This window comes from Rhyacophila brunnea, unplaced genomic scaffold (assembly GCF_057557595.1).
Source record: "Rhyacophila brunnea isolate RB1 unplaced genomic scaffold, BYU_Rbru_1.0 scaffold_2, whole genome shotgun sequence".
Classification (NCBI taxonomy): domain Eukaryota; kingdom Metazoa; phylum Arthropoda; class Insecta; order Trichoptera; family Rhyacophilidae; genus Rhyacophila; species Rhyacophila brunnea.
In genome coordinates, this window is record NW_028232859.1 from 9,950,505 (window position 1) to 9,976,461 (window position 25,957).

The following is a 25,957-nucleotide window of genomic DNA, read 5'->3' on the forward strand; positions in this document are numbered from 1 at the left end:
GATAAACCTGCTAGCATTGATGTTGTATTATTTATGTCGTATTAACCCATTGCAGACAGAATTAAGTTTTCAGGATCACTTAAAAAGGCACACTGATTACTAAAATTGATATAACTTATGTATTATTCATTCAATTCAAATAAATCTTTTAAATATTTATAGGTTTTGAATTTTTCTATTAAGTATTTATATTTTAAGTAAATTTTGTGTATAAGTGGAATGAAAAAAACATGTCAAATATAGTTTTTTGGGTTTTTTAGCCTTTTTTATACAAAATTACATAGTTAAAAGTCCATGATAGAAGTAAATATTAAAAGGAAGATATACAAAAACTGGAGCAAAATATAATACTCTTCAAGATATTTAGAAGATGGAGGGCCATTTTATGTTTATTACTGTCTCAAACACCTCATACCTAGCGAACTGATCATTATTTTGACAAATTTAAATAAAAATAGATTTTATAAATCAAATATTTCTTTAAAAATATATTGGACTGTATATAACTAAAATCATAAAATGATAGCTACATATTATATTATTAAGTAATTTCAACTTTAAAAAAAATCAAAATATGATTATTTTTTGATTTTCATCATGTCCTGCATCCTGTAACAGCGGCGCCAAATTGGCGCCGATAGGGCGCGATGCATGTTGCACCAGGCGCACTCAAAGCCCGGTACAGCATGTAACCCCACAAAACTCTTCCTGTACCCCAGGGGGTACGCGTACCACACTTTGGGAAACACTGCAGTCTAAAGAACTGGATATTAGTAAATACCTACTCACTTAACTGTATGTTTCCAAGTAATTTACAATACATGACTGTATATTTAAGTAGAAAGCTATATAACAGTGGTGTCCAAACTCAATAAGCATGCGAGCTACACAGTGACGTCCCTAGGCCTAGGCCAAATGTCGATCTTAGCCGGCTCTCGCATCAAAACTCGTCTCGCCTAAAACGTGTCGAATACGTCGATGTGACGTCATAGTTATTCAATACAAACAACAAACAACACGTCGTCAAATGGAGCTCGGCAGATTGGTCGAAAGCGACTGTTTCGTTTGAAAAAAAACATTTGCTGTTGCAATCGACAAGTTGCATTCTTCTCGGGCTCCGAGTCGAAGTCGTAATACATAAGAACATACAAACACCTACGAATTGGTCATTCATATACTGACTCGCCGATCACCGCATTCAAATATCTATACGTTTCGAAGGCTACGCGCGACTGCCACAAGCTCAGATTACAGGTCACAAGGTAGATGTGCGCGGTATTCACAAGCAAGACTCGATCTCAGTTATCGGAAGGTTTGTTCGGCACACCGACGAGTTTTGATGTGAGAGCCGGCTTATACATACATAAATAATTGTCGCTCCCTATCATATATAATATCCAGAGACATCCCGTGGAGGTAGGCAGGTCATGCGTTGCTTAAAGGCAACAACCGAAGGAGCTAATTCAAATATTACAACTTTTTAAGCAGTCATGGTTGTCCACGAGGCAGTCGATTCGGTCGCTTCGTTAGAAAGAACCGATATCTTACCAATAATAGATACTATATTACGGTTTATCGTACTGGTAAAATAATTTTAACAAGGGTGCCTCCAAACTTGTAAGCGCCTCCATCTCAAACCTCCATGTATCTAAAAGCTAACGCTATATTCGACCGTGTTTTATGGAAATGCTCTAATCGTTTAATCTAATCTAGTCAGAAGTTGATATGATACCAGTGGCGCACCCAGGATTTAATATTGGGGGGGCCCAAAGAGGAGAAAGTAAATTAGTCCTATAGGCTCTTTTTCTTCTTCACAGCCTAATTTCTCGTTTATCGGTATTTTGTCTATTGCAGGCCTATTGTCTATTGGGGCCCCCTATTTACCGCTAAGATTAAGGGCAGTGTGAAACACTACATTAACGTTTTTCAAATTGTGTTTTAGTTCAAATTAAGGGTACTTATACAGTGAATTATTGGCGATTTTTAATACATCTACTTATAATGGAGCTGTCGAGTATTGACACATAATAATCAAAAAATATATTGCACAATTATATAAGTAATTGAAAATGTTCATGGTCATGCAGATAATAGCGCCGCAGGCGACTTTTTTACTATTAAAGCTAATTTATGATGTGTGTTTATCTCACTTATCTGGTCAACCCGAGATGCCGGGGCCCCCACAGCCCGAGCCCCCAGACTAGAGCCCTGTCAGCCCTCCCCAGCCATGACCTATACCACTCCGGAATTCGGGTGGACACCGAGAATTTTTTGACAGTTCCATTAGAGCAGGGGTTCCCAACCTTTCTGTACTCTAGAGCACATTCTAAAATATCGGTAGGGTGGCGGGCACCACCTATTTTTAATCGACAAACTCCTTCCATAACTTCTCATTTTCCCATAATTTATTTTCTTATATTCATAATTTATTAATAAATAATAAACAAACATGTTTCAAAATAATAAAACTATTATTCAAATTGCATACACACAGAGAAATGTATTTACAAAACGTAAACAAAGTAAACAAAAAACACAAATACAAAAAAACATTTTATAAAAAAATAGAATATCAATATGTCAATGTGAGCTCTGGCATTGCATATCATTGGCCAGTGCCTCATAATTAGGAGAGTATGACGATAATCCTGTTAGCAAACAATCATAAAGATGCTCATCCTTAGGCACTGCAATACTACTACCACACAACAAACAGACGCATTTATTTTTCACATTAAAGAAACAATATGATTCCTCCCAGTCAGTGTTAACATTATAGGTTCGTTGTCTTTTACTCGGTCCACTCATTTTAGAACTATATAGAAGGAATATCAAAACTCCTAATTCGTGTTTCGTCAGACGAAGATGTCTCCTAGCTAACTGTTGCGACCCGAACGGGGCAGCAATCGCAATCACAATTACAACAACGCGGTTCCAGGCGGGGAATGCTATTTGCACATCACTCCTTGTACACGCCGAAAACCCGAACTGAGCCGATGATCGCCGAAGCAATCGTGGCGGTATGAGCACGTGACTACTGTGACGTGCTTCGGCGTTCATTGGCTCAGTTCGTGGCGTTCGTTCACTTCGGGTTTTCTGCGTGTGTCAGGCTAGCGTGAAAATTCTGTCTCTGTCGAATAGTGGCGGGCACATACGAATCGTTCCGCGGGCGCCATGGTGGAACCAATTGCGGATGTGGATGGGACAGGTCGCAATAACTCAAAGGTAAGCCAAGTGCTCATTTATAGAGTCAAAAAGTGGAGTGTCTGGGTATAGGGAATGTGAACGTAAAAGTGCAGGGGTCCATGGTTGAAGTGACGAGAAGCTGTAAGTAGTATGTAGGTACATGGAGTAAATGCGAAAGTAAGTGGCACGTACGACCTGCCACCTTGAAAAATCTTAAATAAATTAATATTGATAGTTTTTCGAAATGAACCCACCTAAACCATTTTTCTGTTTGCGCGTCTGAAGAATTATGTTAATTAATCAATACTCGTTATATTAATTAATTTATATATATTTTTTCCGACCATGTCCGATCCTAATAAGATCATAATATGGGCTTCCACAGAATGGAGGTTTGTATTAACAGATTTTGTTTTTACGAGAAATAGATGTCAGCCACTTGCTCACCTATTAGGTCCATACTCTGACTCATACACAAATTGAACAACAAGATGTGTAGGTACTTGCCAGACCCAGGATTAGAACCTGAGATGCACGGCGGTATAGACAGACGCTTAAGCCGCGCGGCCATCGTGGGTAGGTCTTTATGTATATTTACATTATTTAGGGCAACCAACAGGATCGATAACAGATAATAAGTATAATGAGAATATAATATAATAATGTGATGGTCCTAATAACTGGTGGACACAAAAAATATAATAAATCAAATTAAATTAAGTATATTAAACATTACAGTTACATAAAGAATATAATATTAGAGAGTTATTGAAAATGGTTAAAAAACAAAAGTAGTAATCATAAAAATATACAGAAAACATAAAAAGTATATACCTACTTAATATATATTTTTTTTATTACACATTGATTACAAAAATTTAAAATATAATTATGAAAAGTTATTGCAACCAACAAAGTAAATAATGTAGATGTAATGTAGACGGCAGGCAATATACGAAAAGGAAAATACAATAAAAAAAGCAATCGTCCAGATACAATTAGTCGTAAATTATTATGAAGCAACTTAATTTGAAAGAGGCAAACTCGATTTTATAGAATTAATAATAAATGCGGACGAAAGATCATTAAAATCTCGACACCTCAGCTGAGGCATGGTCTAAACTATAAAAAGATCGTGACTAGGCGATGCGCGGATTGTGCAAATGACGCGGGCCGAACGAAATAAATAATGTGTCATAAAAAATCAACATGCGTCCTTTTTATGTTATGTTTATTATTATATTCGTAATAATAATAGTATGTTCATTGACATGTTTTCTTTTTCAAGGACATGCGGAACGTTTTTTAGTCATCTTTACACTAGGGGCGGCAGGTTATATGAAAGTATGGTGAAGCAGGCTAGTATGGTGAAAAGGCATGGTGAGGCGGGCTGGTAATCAATTTATGGCAAAATTTGAACGTTAACATTATATTATATGAGTACGTTATAATTAGGGATTCCAATCCCGGGCTATTTTCGATACCTATGAATCCCGGGATTGATAAACATAATCCGGGGATTTCGGGATTGATTTTTTTATCAATTTTTATGGAAAATAAAATAAAAGCGAAAATATAAAAAATACTTTTAATAAAAAATAACTACATTAAAAATAAACTGAGTTTGAATGAAGTTTGAAGTTTGACCCATGTGTAGGTTGCGAATTCATTTTATTTTTTCACATACATTATTAAAAATGGAAAGATTGGAAAAAAACAATGCTTCGCACCTTTAACAAAGTAATTCCACCATGATATCATACGTTTTACGGAAGTTTCATATTTGTCTGACTAATTAGATTTATGAAGCGGAAAGGCCATACCTAAGTACGCCATGATTATTTGCTTTACTATTTTAAATCTCGCTAATCCATTCATTAAGTCATTACTATCAGAAACAGCAATCTCCTATTAAATTCACATTATTATTTAAATTACAATATTATTTACTCCGTTAAACTTGTGTATTTCCAGGATTGAACGTATACAATATTAACAATAAATGTCTTATATAGTATAAATTATACTAGATTTATTTTTGACCGATTTTATCAATGTTATTTGTAAATATAAAAATTTTATATTAACAATGGAAAAAATGCCAATCCCGGGACCAGTCCCGGGATCCCGGGATTGTAAAACTGTAATCCCGAAATCCCGGGATCAGAATTTTGGCTCGGGATTGGATTCCCTAGTTATAATGACCAAAGTAAATCCTCTGTGATGCCCTGAATTTTTGTCGGCTATTGTTGGCCTGCTTCATTCAGCTGTATGAGAAAGCCGATTTCTTGCCCCTCTTTTAATTTAATACCTCTATATCTTTACATGATTTAAGAATATATTTGTCCGACGCCATCACAAAACAAATTGACGTGCAAACAGGTCGACTATCGCTCTCCGAATTGCAACGCGGCCGAAATTTCGTTCCACATACAGTTCAAAATTATTTGCCGTTTCACTTATGTACGCTCTTAAATAACCGTGTTTTCATTTCCGCTATCATTTACTAAACTGCCCCTACATACTTGGATTGTGTTATGTTATTGAGATTATTAAATCATTTAAATATGACTCAATATTTTTTTGTCACTGTTTTATCACGTAATCACGTATCATCTGATGTACACACGATTTTGTATGATTACACCATTATAAAAATATACCTATACGTAGGTATACTCGCATATAATTTTGTACGGTTCGGTAATAAAAGTGTAAAGTGTAACTTGAGACGTGGCCAAATTAGGATACAACGAGTTTGCATAATTACATACATTTTAATGAGAGCTACATCATTTCTCTATAGTTGTAAATCACTTCTGCAATCAGATTCACATCGTGACTAGCAGTGGCGAAGGGTGATTTTTGGAAAGAGGTAGACTGTGGAGATCAAAGAAAAAGAGCACACTTGTCAGGTAGGTATACTTACGGGAAATAAGAAGATAATATGATATTACTACTAATGAATAAGTACACACTAATGTCAACGTCACACTAAATCTACGAAATTTCAATAGCTCACTGACGATATGAGCAATGAATATCAATTATGTATTTTCTTATACCTAAACGTAACATACCCCTAAAAATATATCATCGGTAAATATAGCTGTATCAAGAGTTCAAAATGACAACCAACTTAACAAAAAAATAATATATATACATATGTTAGTCTATGACTGAATTAGCTGATAAATAATAATCAGGAGATAAAATTATTTATCTTTATATGACCTGATTGAACCCTTAGAAATTATTTTTTTAAATTATCGCATTATTAAATATTATTCGAATAAAGCGGCTGTCCTCGACACTAAATATATCCGGAGATAGACTTTGCCCTATAAGTTTGTAGATTTGTATGAACAAAACCAGACAACCCGATGCCCTTGACACGCAGTTCATACAATAAGCCCGCCAAAATCATCTCGAGTGAATCGATATTTTAATACTCGCTAGAGGCGCTGCTGTCACTTATTTTTTATTTGTTCTGAATTATGCTGACGATAGATGGGTCTCATTTATATTTTTTGGTACAGTGCTACATACTCTCACTTGCCTTTGACAAACACAAATGTCAATAATATTTTAATAATTCATTTACGACGATTAGTACTTTATAGAATGAGTTAGTGCTCGGCAGTGGCGCACCCAGGATTTAATATTGGGGAGGGGCCCAAGAAGGAGAATGAAAATTAGTCCCATAGGCTCATTTTCTTCTTCACATCCTAATTTCTCGTTGCCTATTGCACTCGGTGTACCTACACCATGGTCCCCACATCCTGAAACGGGCCCTCATGCTAGGATATTTGGCGGGCCCCCTACCTACCGCTAAGATTAAAGGCAGTGTGAAACACTACATTAACGTTTTTCAAATCGTGTTTTAGTTCAAATTAAGGGTACTTTTACAGTGAATTATTGGCGATTTTCAATACATCCACTTTAATAATGGAGCTGTCGAGTATCGACACATAATAATCAAAAAATATATTGCACAATTATTGAAAATGTTCATGGCCATGAAGTATAATAGCGCCGCAGGCGACTTTTTTTACTATTAAAGCTAATTTATGATGTGTGTTTATCTCACTTATCTGGTCAACCCGACACGCCGGGCCCCCACAGCCCGGGCCACCAGGCTAGAGCCCTGTCAGCCATCCCCAGCCATGACCTACACCACTCCGGAATTCGGGTGGACGCCGAGAATTTTTTGACAGTTCCATTAGGGATTGGGTTTCTAAAAAAACCTGACTTAAGTGTTTCGAAATTTTTGTGTTAGAAATTAAAATCTAAGAAATTGATCTAAAAAGGGTTCTGGAGAATTACAAATCATTTTTTTGCCACTGATTTTATTTGTATAAGCCCAAAGGTTTATTGGCTTTCAATTTCAATGGTTAAAATCATTCTGATAATTTTCATGTTTGGGGGGTGCCAGTATATTGGATAAATAACCATTTTTATTTTTCTAGACATACTAAAAATAATTGTAATATAAAATGATACACGTGAATTATTATCATGTAGTTACGCATATCATATTTTCATCATATTTAATATTTTTTATGTTAATTTTGATTAAGTAGTATAGTGCCACATTCGATTTTTTTTTATAATAACAAATTTGTCACCTGTCAGCCCATGGTGGTGGGTGTAGTCGTACTTTTCACCGAATTTTTATCGTCGATTTTGGGTTTTTTAATAGTGAAGTTCCAAAATATTAATTGGAAATGAAAAAAAAAGTATTATTGCATTTAACTTATAGGTAGACAAACCTACCCAACAGAACACACCCTAATTTCTCGTTTATCGGACTTTTGTCTATTGCACTCGGTGTACACCACTTCGGAATTCGGGTGGACACCGAGAATTTTTTGACATTTTCATTAGAGATTGAGTTTCTAAAAAAACCCGACATTAGTGTTTCGAAATTTTTGTGTTAGAAATTAAAATCTAAGAAATTTTTCTAGAGGGTGCTGGAGAATTTCAAATCATTTTTTTGCCGTGTTTTTATTCAATGTTTTGGGGTGGGGGCAAGGCCCCTTGGCTCTACGGTGCAAAATGTGCTCTACGATGCAAAAAGGTTTGGGATCCCCTGACATAACATATGCCTACATACATACATAAGGAAAAAAATTAAGCATATTTTTTATTTCGGAAATGCACAAGGTAAATAAGTAATAATTACTAATAGGTAGGTATTTGACATTTTGAAATATGCCTACTTTGTCTCACTTTTTTACAGGAAAACCATGTTTGTTTTATTCAAATAAGATATAATAAAATTGTTATAAATATTCAAGGAATGTAGACAGGATATTTTTTTATAAATTTTGAAACGTGAGGACATTTTTATTTTTAGAATGCATGCACAATTTCCATATTATTTAATAAAATAACGGGAAAAATATTCTCTAATATAATAATAAATTACTGATTAGGCTGTCCACCAGTGGCAGCTCTACCATCTTTCAGATGATGGGGAAAGATGGTTTGAAATATCAAAGCGTGTGTCTTTATTAATACTTTTATTAAAACAATACCTACATGCAGTTCATTTATATGACTTGTTGGTTTACTACCTATTTATCAAGAATTCAAAGAAAACATGCATTTAATGGCTATTACTTCACACACCAGCTCTCGCCCCATATTTCAATAAATAATCCACCTCATTCCAATGTTTTATATATCGATTTATATAGTGATGTCCCGTAGACGTAGGCAGGTCATGCGTTGAATATGGGTGGCACCGTTATAATGAGCGGCGAATATTTTCCATGAAGCAGACGATGATGTGACTTCATTAGAAAGTATTGCCATCTTAGTTTTGACTGATATTTGACGACATTCAGAATTCTTCATAATATTTCTACATGTTATTGTCACTCTAAGTCATATCATTTAAGTCATAAAACAAATCTCGCTTCAGATTAATGGTATATGGCGACTGGTTTCACATTTATATTTATTAATCTGTTCCGTGTGTAGAACGTTAGATACTGATGGACACCAGTCAAGTGGGTATATTCTATACACAAGGCGGCTATCGGCGGTAGTTTATCATATGTATGTATTGAGGCGGTTAATTATTACAATAGGTAAACCGTCAAAACCAGGGTTAGTCAACCTTTTTATACCTACCGCCTACTTATGTATGTCTGTTAGTAGTAAAATTTTCTAATCGCCCACCAGTTCCACAGTAATGTTGATTTATAACGTTGGGATCGTAAGTTTACTTTATAAAATTTATAAAGCAGAGTTACAGCAAGTTAACGCATATAATAATAATTACTTACCAAATACTTTCAGACTTTCGAAAAGTTTGGCAGAATAAATCTTTATAAAACAACTTACTGTAGTTAAATCTATCTTTTTTATTTATACTTTGCATACGTAGAAGCATGCAGTCTGATGAAATTACATTTAATTACTTAATTAAATATTTGGATATGGGATAGGCATTTTTTTATTTTTCTATAGATTTTCAAACACCTACCACCATAAAAGCTGGAACGCCCTCTAGTGGGCGGTAGGGTCCAGGTTGACTATCCCTGGTCTAAACTATCAAAGGTGCTATGTTTTAACAGCCCCTCTCTTGGCTGTGTTAACTTTTAGATCGAGATAGACAATTTTGACAGTTTAGACGGCTAACTTATTGTAACAGTTTACAACCTCAATACCTACTTAAATATGATAAACGATAAACTATCGTCGACAGCCGCATTGTATATAGAATAGACCCAATGGACGTAAGACGAGTGCTTTATACTACATGAAAAAAATTGCCTTCGCATACAAATAAAGGCTATACTTCAGTTGAGGCATGGTCTAAGAAGATCGTGGCTAGGCGATGCGCGGATTGTGCAAATCATGCGTGCCGAACGAAATATAATTTGTCATAAAAATCCAACATGCGTCCATTTAATGTTATGTTTATTGTTATATTACTATTAATAATAGTATATTCATTGACATGTTTTCTTTTTTAAATACATACGTGAAGTTTTTTAGTCATCTTTATACGATTTAAGAATATTTTCATCCGACGCCATGACAAAACAAATCGACGTGCGCACACTTTGACTATCGGTCTCCGATTGGCGAGTCCAGGCGACGAGTGAGAAATTTCGTCGCACCTACTGTTGAAAATTAATTGCCGTTTCACTGAAGTACGCTCTTAAATCGTGTGGAAGCGACGGGCGGCTTTTTGGTGATTTTCCACGGGACGGGCAAAAATAAATATATATCGGTGATTGTTGTCTTATGGGATGAGTTATGAGTTATGTTACGACATATCGAAGAGTGGACACTGGATATAAATACGCCATCGAACAGGACATTTTTGTTAATGGTTTTATAAGTACATAGTTACATCGCATGCACAATGTTTAGTGGTAAGGTCAAATGTTTAGAGGACAGGTCGGGCGGCAATTGGTTAATCGGAGGCACCACTTAACCAACTGGAGCCGGAGTGCACTTGCCATAGCACGGCGGGTACCTATTTCATTCTGAAATGGTACCTACAGTGTGGTCTGCAAGCTAGAATCATTTTGAAGACCAGATTAGATAGTTTAGTTTTACATATTGCAAATTTTTGTTTTGCCTACAGCAATTACAAAATATGAAAAGCGCAAAAAGGTGTAAGTAATAATATCATTAGAGGTTGCAATCACAGGATTCAACGATAATACAGTATTTAAAATGCTGAAAACATGAGATCAGTGGCCGCCCATATGACACACGATTTTGGCTATTTTTTAACCCCCGCCCCCCATCTTCACATAACATTTAACCACCCTGTCTATATTACTCTCCCATAAACGTTAAAAACAGATTTTATTTAAATATTTATTACCCCGATCGACAATATTACCTACATATTATTATATTTTTTGTTTATTTTGCGACGTCACATTTTCTCTGACATCTCCACCCTTCATCACATTATATCAGGGTAGTTTTTCATATTTTTGTATTGAAGTATGTATTATAATTTTTACAATACGTTAGTTGTAATTGTTACAATAAGTGCTGTGATTTTTTAACAGCACCTCTATTACCTGTGCTAACTTCTAGATCGAGATAGACAGTTTTGACGGCTAACATATTGTATTAATGATGATACTGACATATTATATAGAAAATTACATACGAATACGAACATTATGAATAATTCCGTCGGTTATTTAATAATAAAAAACGCTGTGTGTACCTACTTAAGTACGCGCGTTAGAAGTTATACTTCTTCGGCGTAACAAAACAAAATAAGCCGTTACCTGAGTCTATTAATAATATTACAGTGGATTACGTTGATGAAAACGTACGCGATTCACCTGTGTATCATATAGCACGTCATGATAATTGTAATTTAATTATTGTATTGGACCAAAACTCATCTTTGCCATACAGCGATTATAATCGATTCAGAAGTGCCCATGATGAATTAATAAAAAAAACAAATTTTAATATATTTTTTGAATTATTTACCAACTCAACATTCACAAAATTTATTTATTTATTGATATATAATTTTACTCATAAATAATACTTATATAAATATAGCCTCCCATCAACACCCACGATGGCCGCGTGGCTTAAACGCCGGCCTATAGAGTCGAGGGTCCCAGGTTCGAGTCCTGGGTCTGTCAAGTACACATATTGTTTTTCAATTTGTGTTTGAGTCAGAGTATGGACCTAATAGGTTGAGCAAGTGGCTGACATCCATTTCTCGTAAAAATAAAATCTGTTAATACAAACCTCCACTCTGTGGAGGCCCATACGATCCTATTATGATCGGACATGGTTGAAAGAAAAAAGAAAGAAATATAGCCTCAAATCTTGATACACAATCTTTACAATGAAAAATAAATATACACTCCAATATAAATAAAGTTTTATGAATATAAATTAACAGTGTAGATTATTAGTCTCCAGAAAATTGTTTATAAACATATATATTTATTATGACACGTTTACAACACGTGCTCTTTACTTGGTTGTATTGAACGACTAACTAAATGACACTATGTGCATGCGCATGTACCCTTGAGACCGAAATGAATACAATCATAATAATAAATTATGTGTTACATCGGCGCGCGCAACTTCGTCACACGCCAAAAATACACTCTGATCCGTTTTCCCAAACGCGCCAAAAAAGTATAACTACAAAAATGTTTTTCTATATTTTCCTTTCAGCTTGGGTTCCATGATCCATTCCAATGTCACCGCTAACAACGATATGAAAACAAAATCAGAAGACGAATACAGGTAGCCAACAAGTGTTTTTGTAATACGTAAACATCTGGAATCCAGAGTGTTACTTCGGAACTCCAAAATCCAGATATAAATACAATAATCACTGCTGATGTCAGTTCTCAGTTTCTCAGAATGTTGGGTCATCAACAACAAATCTGGAAACGCCTTTCTGGTTTTCAAACGAAAGATCCTGAGAGCAAAGTATCCACCACCTTTTTCTGATTTGCTTTGCCCGAGATAATCTCTGACCATTATTCTCTATATCTTTCAGCAGACTGGGTTGCGCGATTGCGACATAGTATGGTTTTATTACGTTATATGACCATCAATTATTATTTCGTTTTTATATTACATAGATTACAATCAGCAGATTATGAATGGCTTCAAAACATAACATATCAATGCAAAAATCGATTAAATCGATTTTTGAATCCAAGAACCAGTGCCAATTACAATTAACCGATCGGTTATCATGTTGAATTAGCTAAATCCATGTGAAAATTTTGAATTTCGTCGTATCACATATTCCCGAGTATTTTGATTTCAAATGAATTTAATGTTTTTAACTTAATAGGTTCCATAATAATATTATTTTATGAGTGAATAATGAATACTTTGTGAGTTTCAAATACAGTGAAAAATATAGTTTGTTGTTGTTTCCTCACAATGAGGAATAAACCGGATTTAGGAACTGGACGCACCAATTAATGAATGAAAGAATTATTAAAAACTATGTCGGTATTTACAATTTCGGATCGTCCGGGTCCAATATGTACCCATCTATAATGTTTATACACAGCGCCTGTGTCAATTGAGAGTGATTGTCAATTAAATAATATTGTGTATATAATATTATGCAGTGCTTGAAAAGCAATAAATTTAGATGCTATCGCCGTACTGTTTCGAATAATGGATAAAATTCTATTGAAAGCAGCGTAAAACACATCGATTTCGAATTTGCACTATAAAACATTATGAACTAACTGGCATTCGTAACCAATAGTACCCTATAGTTTTGAGTGTTAATTAATACAACTATCACGATGAGCTGATAAAGATTACAATTCATTTCAAATATTTGAATTCACGCAGAGCCCATGATGCAGGTTGATGAATCGCTAAATCTCAAAACTCGATACACTTTTGTGCAGGGCGGTTTTACCCTTATATGAGCTAATTCCGCTAATACATAATATAACTCCCACAAGGGGGGCTGACAGGGCTCTAGCCTGGTCGGCCAGCTAAGTGTAGTAAACAGAAGGCAAAAGCGAAGGCACATTGATTGCATTATCATCAGCATCATTTAGACTGATTTATTTTATCCACTAGAGCAGTGTTTTCCAATTAAATATAATCGCGGAGTAAAAATTATAAGGTTTTTCTTTTAATTAAATGATAATTATTATCAGATTCTTTACTTATTATTATTGGGTAATTCGGAAATCGTTTTTCGGACAAAATAACTTTCTAATATTTGGCACAATCCCATTATAATACCTATGTGATGTTATAACTTTTAACTTTCAGTAATTAATCTTTCAAAGTTTATCTATCATTAAATACTTCGTCTACATCAAGGAATGCTATCCTGATGAGAGAAAAAGATTTTTAATACTGTTGAACTCTGTATTGGCCAGCGGCGATTTTCTTTGACGCAATGAAGCAATTGATTACTCAGAATATTTAAAGGGCGCATTCAAATAGTTGAAACCGGTCATACAATTAATAAATTATACCGAAATCTTAAAGTGATACATATATCTCAGAAATTAAGTAGGTATACCATATTATATTAGTTCCTGCAATCAGTGACGTCCCTAGGTAAAGTGCCGCCCCTAGCTGATTTAGAATGCCGTCCTCTTTAATTTTTAGTTTCAAGTTTAGTTAGATATGTAGTTACCGATTTTATTATTTGTTTTCGGCTATCTTAAACAGACAAATACATTAAAATGTACAAAAAACATACCTACCATCTATTGAGAATTAGAGCATTTTCATGAAATCCACTCTCAAAATTTGATAGTTTTAGGTACGTGGAGGTATTGCTGACAGGTTAGGAGGCATAATTCTGACAAGATTGCGTGTGTGATAAACCGACATTAATAAACCGCCACTACTAAAAAAATTATAATATTGGTATTCGTTCCTTCATTCGCCGCCCCTATGCAACACGTCATGGCCTGTCTACCCCCACGGGACGTCACTGTCTGCAACTAACATAACCTCTCAAACAGGTACGTACCTAGTTGTAGACAGAAAAATGAAACACTAATATTATTATGTTTCTCCACTTCAATAATAATTATTTCTAGTTAGATAATGTGATTCTAGGTAAACTACACTTCTACATAAGATATACATTGATATTTTTGCTAGGTACGTATTTGAATTTTATATAGTGGTGTTTAGGGAATCCAATCCCGAGCCAAAATTCTGATCCCGGGATTTCGGGATTACAATTTGACAATCCCGGGATTGGCATTTTTTTTCCATTGTTAATATAAAATTTTTATATTTACAAATAACATTGATAAAATCGGTCAAAAAGAAATCTAGTATAATTTATACTATTTAAGACATTTATTGTTAATATTGTATATGCTCAATCTTGGAAATACACAAGTTTAATGGAGTAAATACTATTGTATTTTAAATAATAATATGGATTTAATATGAGATTGCTGTTTCTGATAGTAAAGACTTAATGAATGGGTTAGCGAGATTTAAAATAGTAATGCAAATCATGGTGTACTTATGGCCTTTCCGCTTCATAAATCTAATTAGTCAGCCAAATATGAAACTGCCGTAAAACGTATGAGATCATGGTGGAATTACTTTGTTAATAGTGAGAAGCATTGTTTTTTTTCCAATCTTTCTCATTTTTATCAATTTATGTGAAAAAATAAAATGAATCGGCAGCTTACACATGGGTATAAATCAAACTTCATTCAAACTGAGTTTATTTCTAATGTTGTTATTTGTTATTAAAAGTATTTTTTCTGTTATATTTTCCATAAAAATTGATAAAAAATCAATCCCGAAAGTTTCGGAATTATGTTTATCAATCCCGGGATTCATGGGTATCGAAAATAGCTCGGGATCCCGGGATTGGAATCCCTAGTGGTGTTAAATCAAAGCCTCACGCCTACAAGTCTCCAACCCCGCCACTGGCATAGGTTGCAATAGAATGCAATGCAATCAAGTGATTTCATTTAACATTCATACGAGAGCAATAACGTTTTTATGACGACAATAAAATCGCTACAATATTACGGGTACAATGACTTCATAAAGTTGTACTGTAAATTTGTCCTAGGTAGGTACATTATAATGTCGTTGATATTTTACAGATGTGTAAAATTTTATGTTATGTAATTTGATGTTGAATATAACCGTGTCCGGAAACTTGTACGTATGCAGTTCGCCGTATCAAACTTTACCGTGAAAAAATGATGTATCGGAAATATATGGCCGTATATTGAAGACCGTCCAACCTCTTGAATTTCTCAAAAACTGAGTATAAAATATTACCCATCATGCATTATTATTTTGAAAAATAAAATTAGATGTTTTTTCGTAGGGGGTCTCCAAATCAATAAGGGCGTCGGGCCTCTACGTCACTAAACGCGCCACTGATTAGAGCTGAATCTATTGTCTATAGTAATTTGTTAGAAATAACTTATCTGTTCACATAACAATCAAAGTGGCAAATAGTTAAACTTTTGGTCAAGTTTAAAACTGTAAATTCAATTTTCGACTGCCCCGAACTGATGAGAATGATCCAGTACCGTGACCCCACTAGGCAGACAGAAAATTGCGACCCTATGCATATTTTTTTAATGCTAACTTCTTTGTTTAATCTCCAATACCTAGGATTCATTCTCTTTCTAATAGTACATCTATTTACATGTTCAATACCTCCGTTCAGGCAATCAAGCATTGCAATAAATGTTTTTTTCTGAGTCAACCTACTCAACTTCTTTTCATAATTTGATATGGTGCTTTTATGTTATTGTGCTTTTTCTAAAATTTTATTTCAAATCTATCGATAAATTGTATTTTGTTGTTGTATATAAATTGTAAATGACTGTAAAGTTTTACTCTCGTTTTTATATATTTTATTTGATGCATGAGCCGTTTCTAAATATATAAATCATACAATTTTGATAACCATAAAATTTGTTGAAGTCTATGTATGATCCAGAAAATATGCCGACGAGTCGAGCTAGATTTTTTTGAATCCAAAAACATTGCAGAACACTACGTTGTTATACATCAGTGGCGAAGACTCTATACTAGGCGATTATTTAAAGCCTACCTTCTTAAGAAAAATATTTTTTTAATTGCATATTGACATATTTATATAATCACTTGATTATTTTATATTCTATAAAAATAATTTTATTTACCAATGTCGTATAATAATGTTGAAATGTATTATACAGATTACATAACAATCGGCAAAGGTTTAAAAAATATACTACAGCACGTGCCATCTGTCTTGGCGTAAATAAATGTCAGATTATTTCTCAAGGAATTGTGATATTTTTTCATATGGACTTTACGTCACGTAACCTCAATCAGTCAATCGAATTATATGAAAATATGGTAGGCTCCTATCGCAGAACCTAAACCTTCGCGCATAATATTGTTGTCATGACTACATGCCCAAAATAATTAATAATTAGATAATTAAAAAAAAATTATTTCTATGGCGTTTAGTCGTATATTAATAAATATACTATTTATGTCATATAATATATTATAATAGAACTTTTATCTAATGATTTTTGATGTGTATAAATGTTTTGAAAAATACGTAATTTAAACTCATCGCTCAATTTTATGTTGTCAGTGAGTTTTTGAAGTTTCATTGAATTAGTGTGTACCTATTCATTAGTATAATATCATATTATCTTCTTATTTCCCGTAAGTATACCTGACAAGTGTGCTCCTTTTCTCAGATAACCACAGCCTACCTTTTTCCAAAACTCACCCTTCGCTACTGTTCTACATACATTGTAAGGTATCGTGAATGTAATAAAATTGTTGACTTAATTAATACACAGGACCGGTTCATCTTCTGCTTTCTTTTTTCCATGACCGCTCCCCAGTTGAACCATACCATGACACTACACAGCACCTCCAAGAAACCCTGTATTCTTGCACCTTTCCGGGATTCGCCGTATACACCTTGTGTACCTACCATGCTGTGTTAAAGATGGTTGCCGCCCAGGCGCTAACAAAAAACTGTCCCTCTTACAATATAAAAGTATATTTAAAAGAAATTGAAGAAATATTAATGAGGGGTATAGAAGCAAAGGCAGCAATCTTGGAATAATTGGCAAAATAACCTATGAATGCAGGAATATTGACCTACTCATTATGCACATGGTAACACAATATTTGAGGCGCAAACCTTGCATTCTTTCATACAAAAATCACTTTCAGAATTCACATTAGAAGCAAAGACCGAATTCTTCTATATTCAATATTATTCCCATACAAAAAAGTCACGTGACAAAATGGCCGATCGGTACAATTTGGGAGCAAACACAGCAGACTTTCAAATAGAGTTAGATGCAAACACAGCAATCTTATATATTTGGAAGCACATGTAGCAATATTGACTTTTATAATTAAAATATCTTGTGTAGCGAAATTACTGATTTTTATTATACAGATTATCTTTTTAACCTTGTAATTTGCAATTTTCGATATGCATTGATGAAATTAGTCAGACACTATAGCACATTTTATTACCTACTTAAATGATTAATAAAATACAATATGCATGACTAGTTACTATCCTTTTGAAAAATTCCTTTGTTTAAAATTGTATAGCTTCATGATTCAGTCCATTTCCTGGTGCCCTTTGCCATACAAAGAATTAAATTTTATCAGAATAATTTTATTTGTATGCAATGTATTTCAGTATTATTCGGGAGTGCGACTTAAAATTTTGGGAAAGAAGAAATTCCTCGAATTAGTTTTTCCTAGTTTTTTTTTTATATACAATGTTTTATAATTAGAATATTATTAGATAAGTATATAGATTTTATATAAATTCAAACAAAGTTTTTGTTGATTCTAAAACATATTAGTTATTTGTGTTGACAGCTATTATGGGATATAAGCCCATTCTCAGAGTTATAAATATGATAACTAATTGATAGTCTACAAATATATTGTATTGCGAAAACATATCTACTGTTCAACAAAAAACAGGTTCAAATATTTTTTGATTGTTAACTTTGTTTTTTCTGAGATAATATTTCAGATTTCGAAGTTAGTACCTACCTACTTCCTCTCATTTTTTTTTTATATATACAAATAACCATGCCCTTGCTTTTTCGTACAAGATGGTTGGGAGGGTTAGTTGCATTGATGTGTAGTTAATTATGTTCCTCCATTTATCTTTAATTTTCTTTATGGCCAGAATTAAATATTTTGTGTTCTTGTATTGTTTAGTATTTCTTAAGGTTTTTGGAGGTCAATTTCTTGGTTATCCTATCTACATAAGAGTCTTGAGAGTACATCGCTCCTTTTCTAGTATAGGGCAGTCGTTGATGACATGCCACAGTTTGAGATGTGTAGCCGTCACATGGACAACAGTCATCGTCCCTCAATTTAAATCTTTTTAGATAGGGTCGCCTGCTACGTGGCCTGTTAGTATCTGTGTGAGTTTATGTGATATTTTTATGTTCCTGGCAAGAGTGATGGCAGAGTTTATGTTTGGAATAAATTTCTGCATTATTGATCCTGTGGCAGATGTTGCGTATCTGTAATTCCATTGCTCTATTGTGTCTTCGTTTATTTTATGTTTTGCGTAACTTAGGGGGAAGTGTGTGTAGGTTGAAGGTCTTTTATCTGTTGTGGCTTGTTTAGTGTATATATCAGCTTCCTCGTTCCCGGCTATCCCTATGTGACTTCTTATCCAGAAGAATCTAGGGTTTGTTCTTATCATTCGAAGCTGTGTTGATAGTGTTAAAATGTCCCTTACTAGTGGGTGTGTGGATGAGGGGTTTCAGAGAGCTACCAGACTGGATTGGCTATCTGAAAATATGTTCATATAGTTGTATCTGTGGAACTTAAATCTTTTCAGTCCTATCATTAAAGTTGTTTCGAAATGGTCATCTGTTAATAATGATCTGTATTGCGATTTTACATACTTTATTTTCGAAAATGTCCTTTCACTACTCCCAAATACCGTATTTATCTTCCGAAAGATATAAAAAGAATTGGGTTAGACCCATTTCTTTAAATCACATCATCATTTTGCATATCAATCACTTCCAACTGAAGGTATGACAGAACGTCCTAAATTGCACAGCCAAATGGATTTTGAAATATGGAAATGTCTTTTGCACTTGCATCAAAATCCGAAAAATGCTGTTGTAACTGTAGTTTAAGTTCTGAAAAAATATCTGCCGTGAAATTTTATAGGAAATGGGATATTTGAAATATTTTTCAGCATAGCACTTGGTTAATGTGATTTGTGTTTCAGACAATGCAAATTTTCGGTGATACGACTTTATGATGGATACGTTTGACATATGAGCAGTTTTTCCTTGTAAGCCTGTGTGCCGGATTAAAAACAGGCGGCGGGCAGGATTTTGCTGACTCCTGATCTAGGCAATATCTGCACATTTAATAATTGATGGAATTAACTGTTCTAGGGAATCTAAAATCATTTTTCACAAATGCGGGCATTAATAGTGTGAAGTTTGTAGAACTTAATACACAATGCAAAAAGACTTTTCAACTCAATTTAAACTTTAGTGCATTTTTTCCAACATTCTTGTATTGAAATTTCTGTCCGGGATCGCAATACTAGTCAGCATTATAGATCCACCGGTATAAGTTGACAGCTGACTGAGGGTGCCACATGCTAACATTTGACATATCATTCAATACTTTTTATACTGTGATGACTGATGAGGTTAGTTCTAAATTCAAACACCTGACAATTTATGATGGTATATCTAGTCATTTTGTTTCATGTCACCCTAAATGTAATCATAGAGTGAAAAAATTACAAAAGATAATTTGGGATATAAATGAAAAAATAAATTACAAGTTTGATTTTTTCTTTTTTTTGTTCACAACATCGACAATACATATTTATAATAAAGTACCTCAGGGGGTCCTTGTTATCCGAGGGTAATTGGGACTGAAAAAATACCTCTTAAAGCGAATCCGCTTAACCCTTTACTGCATGATTTTTTTTTTTGAAAAATTTTATTTTTTATTGGTGTTAAAATGCCTTGTGAATGAAGGAAAAATAATGAAAAAAATATTTTTCGAAAATTTCATTAAATTTTGTATGTTACTGCGTGGTGTCGCAGATTTACGACATTTGGAAATCTTACATTTTAGTATGACAAAATACAAAACCAAATGAAAACAATTATAAAAAACTAATGTACACACCTTATTTGATGTGTAGATATTTTTATTCAACCAATTTCAATCTTCTGTATATTTTTTTTTATTTATTTACAAATACGGATTTTTGCGTACATACTAATTCGTCAACTGTCAAACCAGAAATGCAGGGACTATAATGCAGAAATGCTTTATTTCTTGAAATGTCCAAACAAAATCGGTAAAATAGGATGTTTATGGTAAAACAGTTTTCTAGGCATCGAAAAAGGATAGTATTTGATAATTTACACAGATGGCATTGGCTATATCGAAATAGTTTGAAATGTCGCAAATTTGCGACACTATGCAGTAAAGGGTTAAAACGGGGACCAAAATTACTATTAAATGTATTAGTAAATGGGTGTAATTTAATTGGGACATGTTTAGAAAAGAAAAAAACATGTGAGCTAGACAGAAATAGCGTAGGAGTGTTGGGTTGAAAGTGACAGTTGACGACTGTGAGCTATTGAGCTTGTTTTTTCTATGTGTTTTAATAGTTTTTTTGCATTTTCCTGTAAATTCGTAACTGCGAGGACTCGGATAACGTGGACCCCCTGTAGTATTTTTATATACTCTATTTTTAATAACATACAAAACTTATTATGAAAAATACGTATTTAATTATAGGTACTTTCTACTGCAGTAACTGCAATAAATTATTACATATAATATAAATATAATATATATAAAATTTATATGACTAAGCTAATTTGAGTAATAATTTATTATATTAATGAAGTAAAATTTGGTTCTGTTTTTTTATAAAACATCTTTTTAAAATAGAGAGTTTTACATTGTTGTTTTTGCACTATAAATATATAATCTATATCTTGTTGTAATATAAAAATACTTGATCTCGGTAAAAATTGAAACACAAAGATTTAGACAGAACATCTTATAAGATAAGTATTATTTTATAAACCTATCACAACAAAATAACAAATAGACCTATTTTTGACAACACTAAAAACAAAGCCTATTTTTGTAAACTTGCAACACTGATCTCTCAAAATAGATAATGAAATTATTCTGTGACAAATGATTAAACTTTCAAAATAATAAACGCAAAGTTATTCTAGTATCTATAATTTATACGAATAACAAACACCCTTACGAGAATTGGGTTATCAATGGTGATAGCTGGTCCTTTAAAAAATACTGCTATTTCTTCTATTTTAGTGTATGGTTAAATATAATGAATTTGTTTTAGGAAGCCGATTACACGCTAAAAAATTATGTGGTTAGCGGGGCTAACAATACTACTATCGTACAAGAAATTTTGGTTGATCAGTAGTGTAGCGAATATATATTTTTTAAAACAAATCTAATTAAATATTTGAAGAGAAAATAATTTTCTACATTTAGCTGCATTTATAAAATGCAAAAAACAAATTATATAGAATAAACTATTCCTAATATTAGGTTAAAAAATCTCTAATGTTTGTAAATAATAAATTAACTAATTCTCATGATATAATTATTGTCAAATGGCAGTAAATAATAAAATTCTGATTGCTTAACAAAATTTCAATAGGCACATAGGTACATTTTATTTTTTTGCGATTTATAAATGTTTTTGTAGAAAAAAAATAACAGCTTTTAGCAGCACAAACATTTAATAGAACATCTTCATTACCACTAAAAAATAAATGCTTATCATCAAATACAAGGCTGTATAATTCGAAAATATATATATAGGTAGTATAGTTTTAATCACAGAACAGAGAATTCAGATAGGCTATGCCCCAATATACTACATGGTTAAAGCACGGTTTTGAATGTGTGAGTGTCCTACGAAAATGAAACACACATTATAAACGTGCAATAGTGTATGTTGTAACCTTCAAATACACCAACCAATATTGAATGAGCATTAGTGCATAAACCAAGAGCAGTTATCAGAATGAAGGACAAGCTTAGAGTGACATATTCTTGACACATGTTTAAGTTTATCCCATATTCTTCCACACTCGAGATCGGTTGCCTGTTACCCGTTAGGTATTTCAGTTCCCATTAATTCTGTGTTCCCTGGTTTTAATGTTAGGATAAATATTAAGTGTAGGTGAAAAATTAATTGATAAAAAATATACCTTTTCTATACCTGAAAAATTACAGTTTTAATGGCACAATGGTATAAACATAGGTATGTAAATTTTTATGATTAACTATTTACTTGTGGGCTGAATTAATGACATATATATATTATATATGCACAATAATTAGATTTTTATCTTTTGCGCATGGAAAATAAGCCCATAAACAATGTATATTATGTACTTGCAACACTGGTATATTAATGAATTATACACACTACCGGGAGAATAAATGTCAGCATGCAAGTCAACTGCGATACGTCAAGCCAATACGTAACTGTACTCACGATGGCCGAGTTGGTAGAGCAGCCGTATATGAAGCTATGGGTCGTGGATTCAATACCGCAGTTTGGCAAAAAATGCATTTTTTCAATGTGAAACAACAGCAGATCCAGATGTATATGAGCAGTAAACTATGATATTTTTGTTCCTCACATGCTACATCCATCAGTAAGTCAATGCCTGTAGTAAATAAATGCCTAGTCCTTTAATTTTTAACCATATTATTACTGCCTATTTCAAGCATTAAATGCTATAATATATAACTATGTACGTCATAAATAGAATATATTTGCAGAAGCAACATTTTTTAAATAGACTGTTTAGCATAATATTTACTTATTATAATTTCAATACTACAAGTCTTCATTTAAATTATGGTGTAAGATATATAATTAAAGAAATTTTAAGCATTTCTCCTCGATTACTTCAATATCACAGAAAGTTAAAACCATTTCAAATTTTCGCAACTCATTGCACATTAGAATTTTGCCAAAATCGAGGATTTTTTTTAGAATACAGTTTCCCTCACAATTATATATTTACTTGCATAAAAATTGCCAGTAATAAATTGTTGTCTTGACGACAAACTGACCTATTCTACATAACGTCGCTGTATATTAAATACCTCCTATGTGGTGGTTTTTACGAAAATGAGTTATTGATACCGCGTGATGGGGATGTTTTTTCTCTACCATATGTATTATATCACTAATTGTGGGAAGATTAAATAACATATTAAATCACCAAAAATCGATATTTAATTAACACATGTGAGAGCATCCAAAATCATGCACCGTAATTAATCCTATGTAAACGTTCGCCGCAATAGATCAGTATTAAAATAATCTTATGTGAACACGTCATGTGTACACATGATTCAACGTATTCAACACCGTGCATATAGAATTAATCCTATGTGTTAAAAACATGGATAAACCTACAATTTTACCATTTAATTATATTAATACTATCTTTGATTTTTTGAATTTGAATCCACTAGAAATTAATAATAAATATATTATGAAAAAAATATGATTATCCAAATTTAATTAATGATTAGGATCTACAAAAAATGTTAAAACATAAATATATCATTTACGATTATTTTTTATCAAACCACATGGAGGTATTTAAAATACGGCGACGATAATATATTTGTTTCACAATATTTCAAATTGTACGATATTGAAGAGATATTATACCTGAAGTGATCTTTTGATATTTATTTAATAAGACAATGATAAATATGAATGTGGAATAAGTATATTCAACCACTACGAAATACTACAATCTATACATTTCAAATATATGAACACTTGAATAACTTAGCATTAAGTTACAATAACAATGAGCTTTCAAAAACTTTTGTAATGTCTTCCACAAGAAAAAAAGATATGAAGAAAAGCTGCTTTCGTTTATTCATCATACTCCTATGGAGTTGTACTACAAAACATTTTACAGTCTGGCAATGTTTTCTAGTGTTCACAGTTGACATATTTTAGACAAGCTCTGTCCAATGTACAATCACCGCACAAGTCATTTTATCTTTTCATTTCATATTGTAAAACCAAGAAATGAATGCTAAATAAATTTGAACGATTACAAGTAGGACGGCGTGTGAATGATTGAGCTTACTTCAGTTTGAACTCTCCATTCGCCATTATTTTAATACCAATGACTACAATGATACACGGTAAATGGGCACCATATTAAATTCACCACTTTCAACTGTAAATATAGCCAAAGTCGTGGCCAGTCAGATAGACAAATAGTGAAATACATAATAGGACATAGAAAGCAATATAATTCTTTGGACGATACGAAAAAGTTTGAGCGTGAATTATTCAGTTCCATTTGTTTTTCTTGCCAAATATTTTCATCAGCTGCTTGCTCATGAAGTAGGGCTTGTCAGGAGTTCCGTCATTCCTCTCACAATCTTCAACTGAAATTATCACAAATTTATTTTTATTCCTGCGTTTGTAGGATTAATTCTTCAAGAGTTAAGAATATATTATATTATTTAGGTCAAAGTTGTACAGTAAATCTTTGAAACGTGTATACTTACGGAAGCACAAGAAAAGCGTGTCCACCGCCATGGAGTAAACACTGAAGAAGATGGAGGCGATGAGATAAGCCACCACGCCGATGATGATAGGCGGAACGAGTGCATAATGCAGCGGTTCTTCGCCGGACAATTTGTAGATGGCAGGCGTCGTGAGGGAGTAATAAGCGATGGCTCCGCACCCTACTGCCACCAGCAGTTTTGATAGGAAGAAGAGGAAATCTGTCACCTATAATTAATGGTCACAACTTAAAATACAATGCTTGAAATCTAAATTTTCTTAGACAAACCTAATATAAATTACTTTCAAAGTACTGTCGAGCTCGGTTATTATGATCACGGATATAGCGAGATCTCGGATGTAACGAGGAAACATTCGTTGACATTTTAGTTTATGATTTTCTCCATACATTTATTCACTTTTATAACGAGCTCACATTTTGTCAAAAATTTTCTTAAAACTGTTAATGTGTTGAACATTTAAAAACATTTCGACCCTAAGCAATAAAATCTGACGGACAGGATGCTGCCGGGTTCGGATTACGTTTATGACACTAGTTAAGTACCGAAGTACCTACCTAATTGGTGTTTTCGCCGACAAGATTGAAGTATCCACGCATATGATTATAAAAAAATCCAAGGTTTGTGA

The 25,957-nt window shown here is 33.3% G+C and overlaps 1 protein-coding gene across 4 annotated transcripts in view; it reads right to left on the minus strand.

Annotated features, from left to right (window-relative positions):
- Positions 1-20,529: 20,529 nt before the first annotated feature.
- Ctl2 (Choline transporter-like 2) overlaps positions 20,530-25,957 on the minus strand; it is a 105,386-nt gene continuing 99,958 nt past the window's right edge. For all 4 annotated transcript variants that reach the window (XM_085946665.1, XM_085946663.1, XM_085946666.1 and 1 more), the window contains exons 13-14: positions 25,312-25,537; positions 20,530-25,188 (exon numbers count right to left, since the gene is read on the minus strand). In XM_085946665.1, coding sequence (XP_085802791.1) covers positions 25,091-25,188; positions 25,312-25,537 — 324 coding nt within the window. In that variant the 3' untranslated portion in view covers positions 20,530-25,090. The remainder of the gene's footprint in view (positions 25,189-25,311; positions 25,538-25,957) is intronic.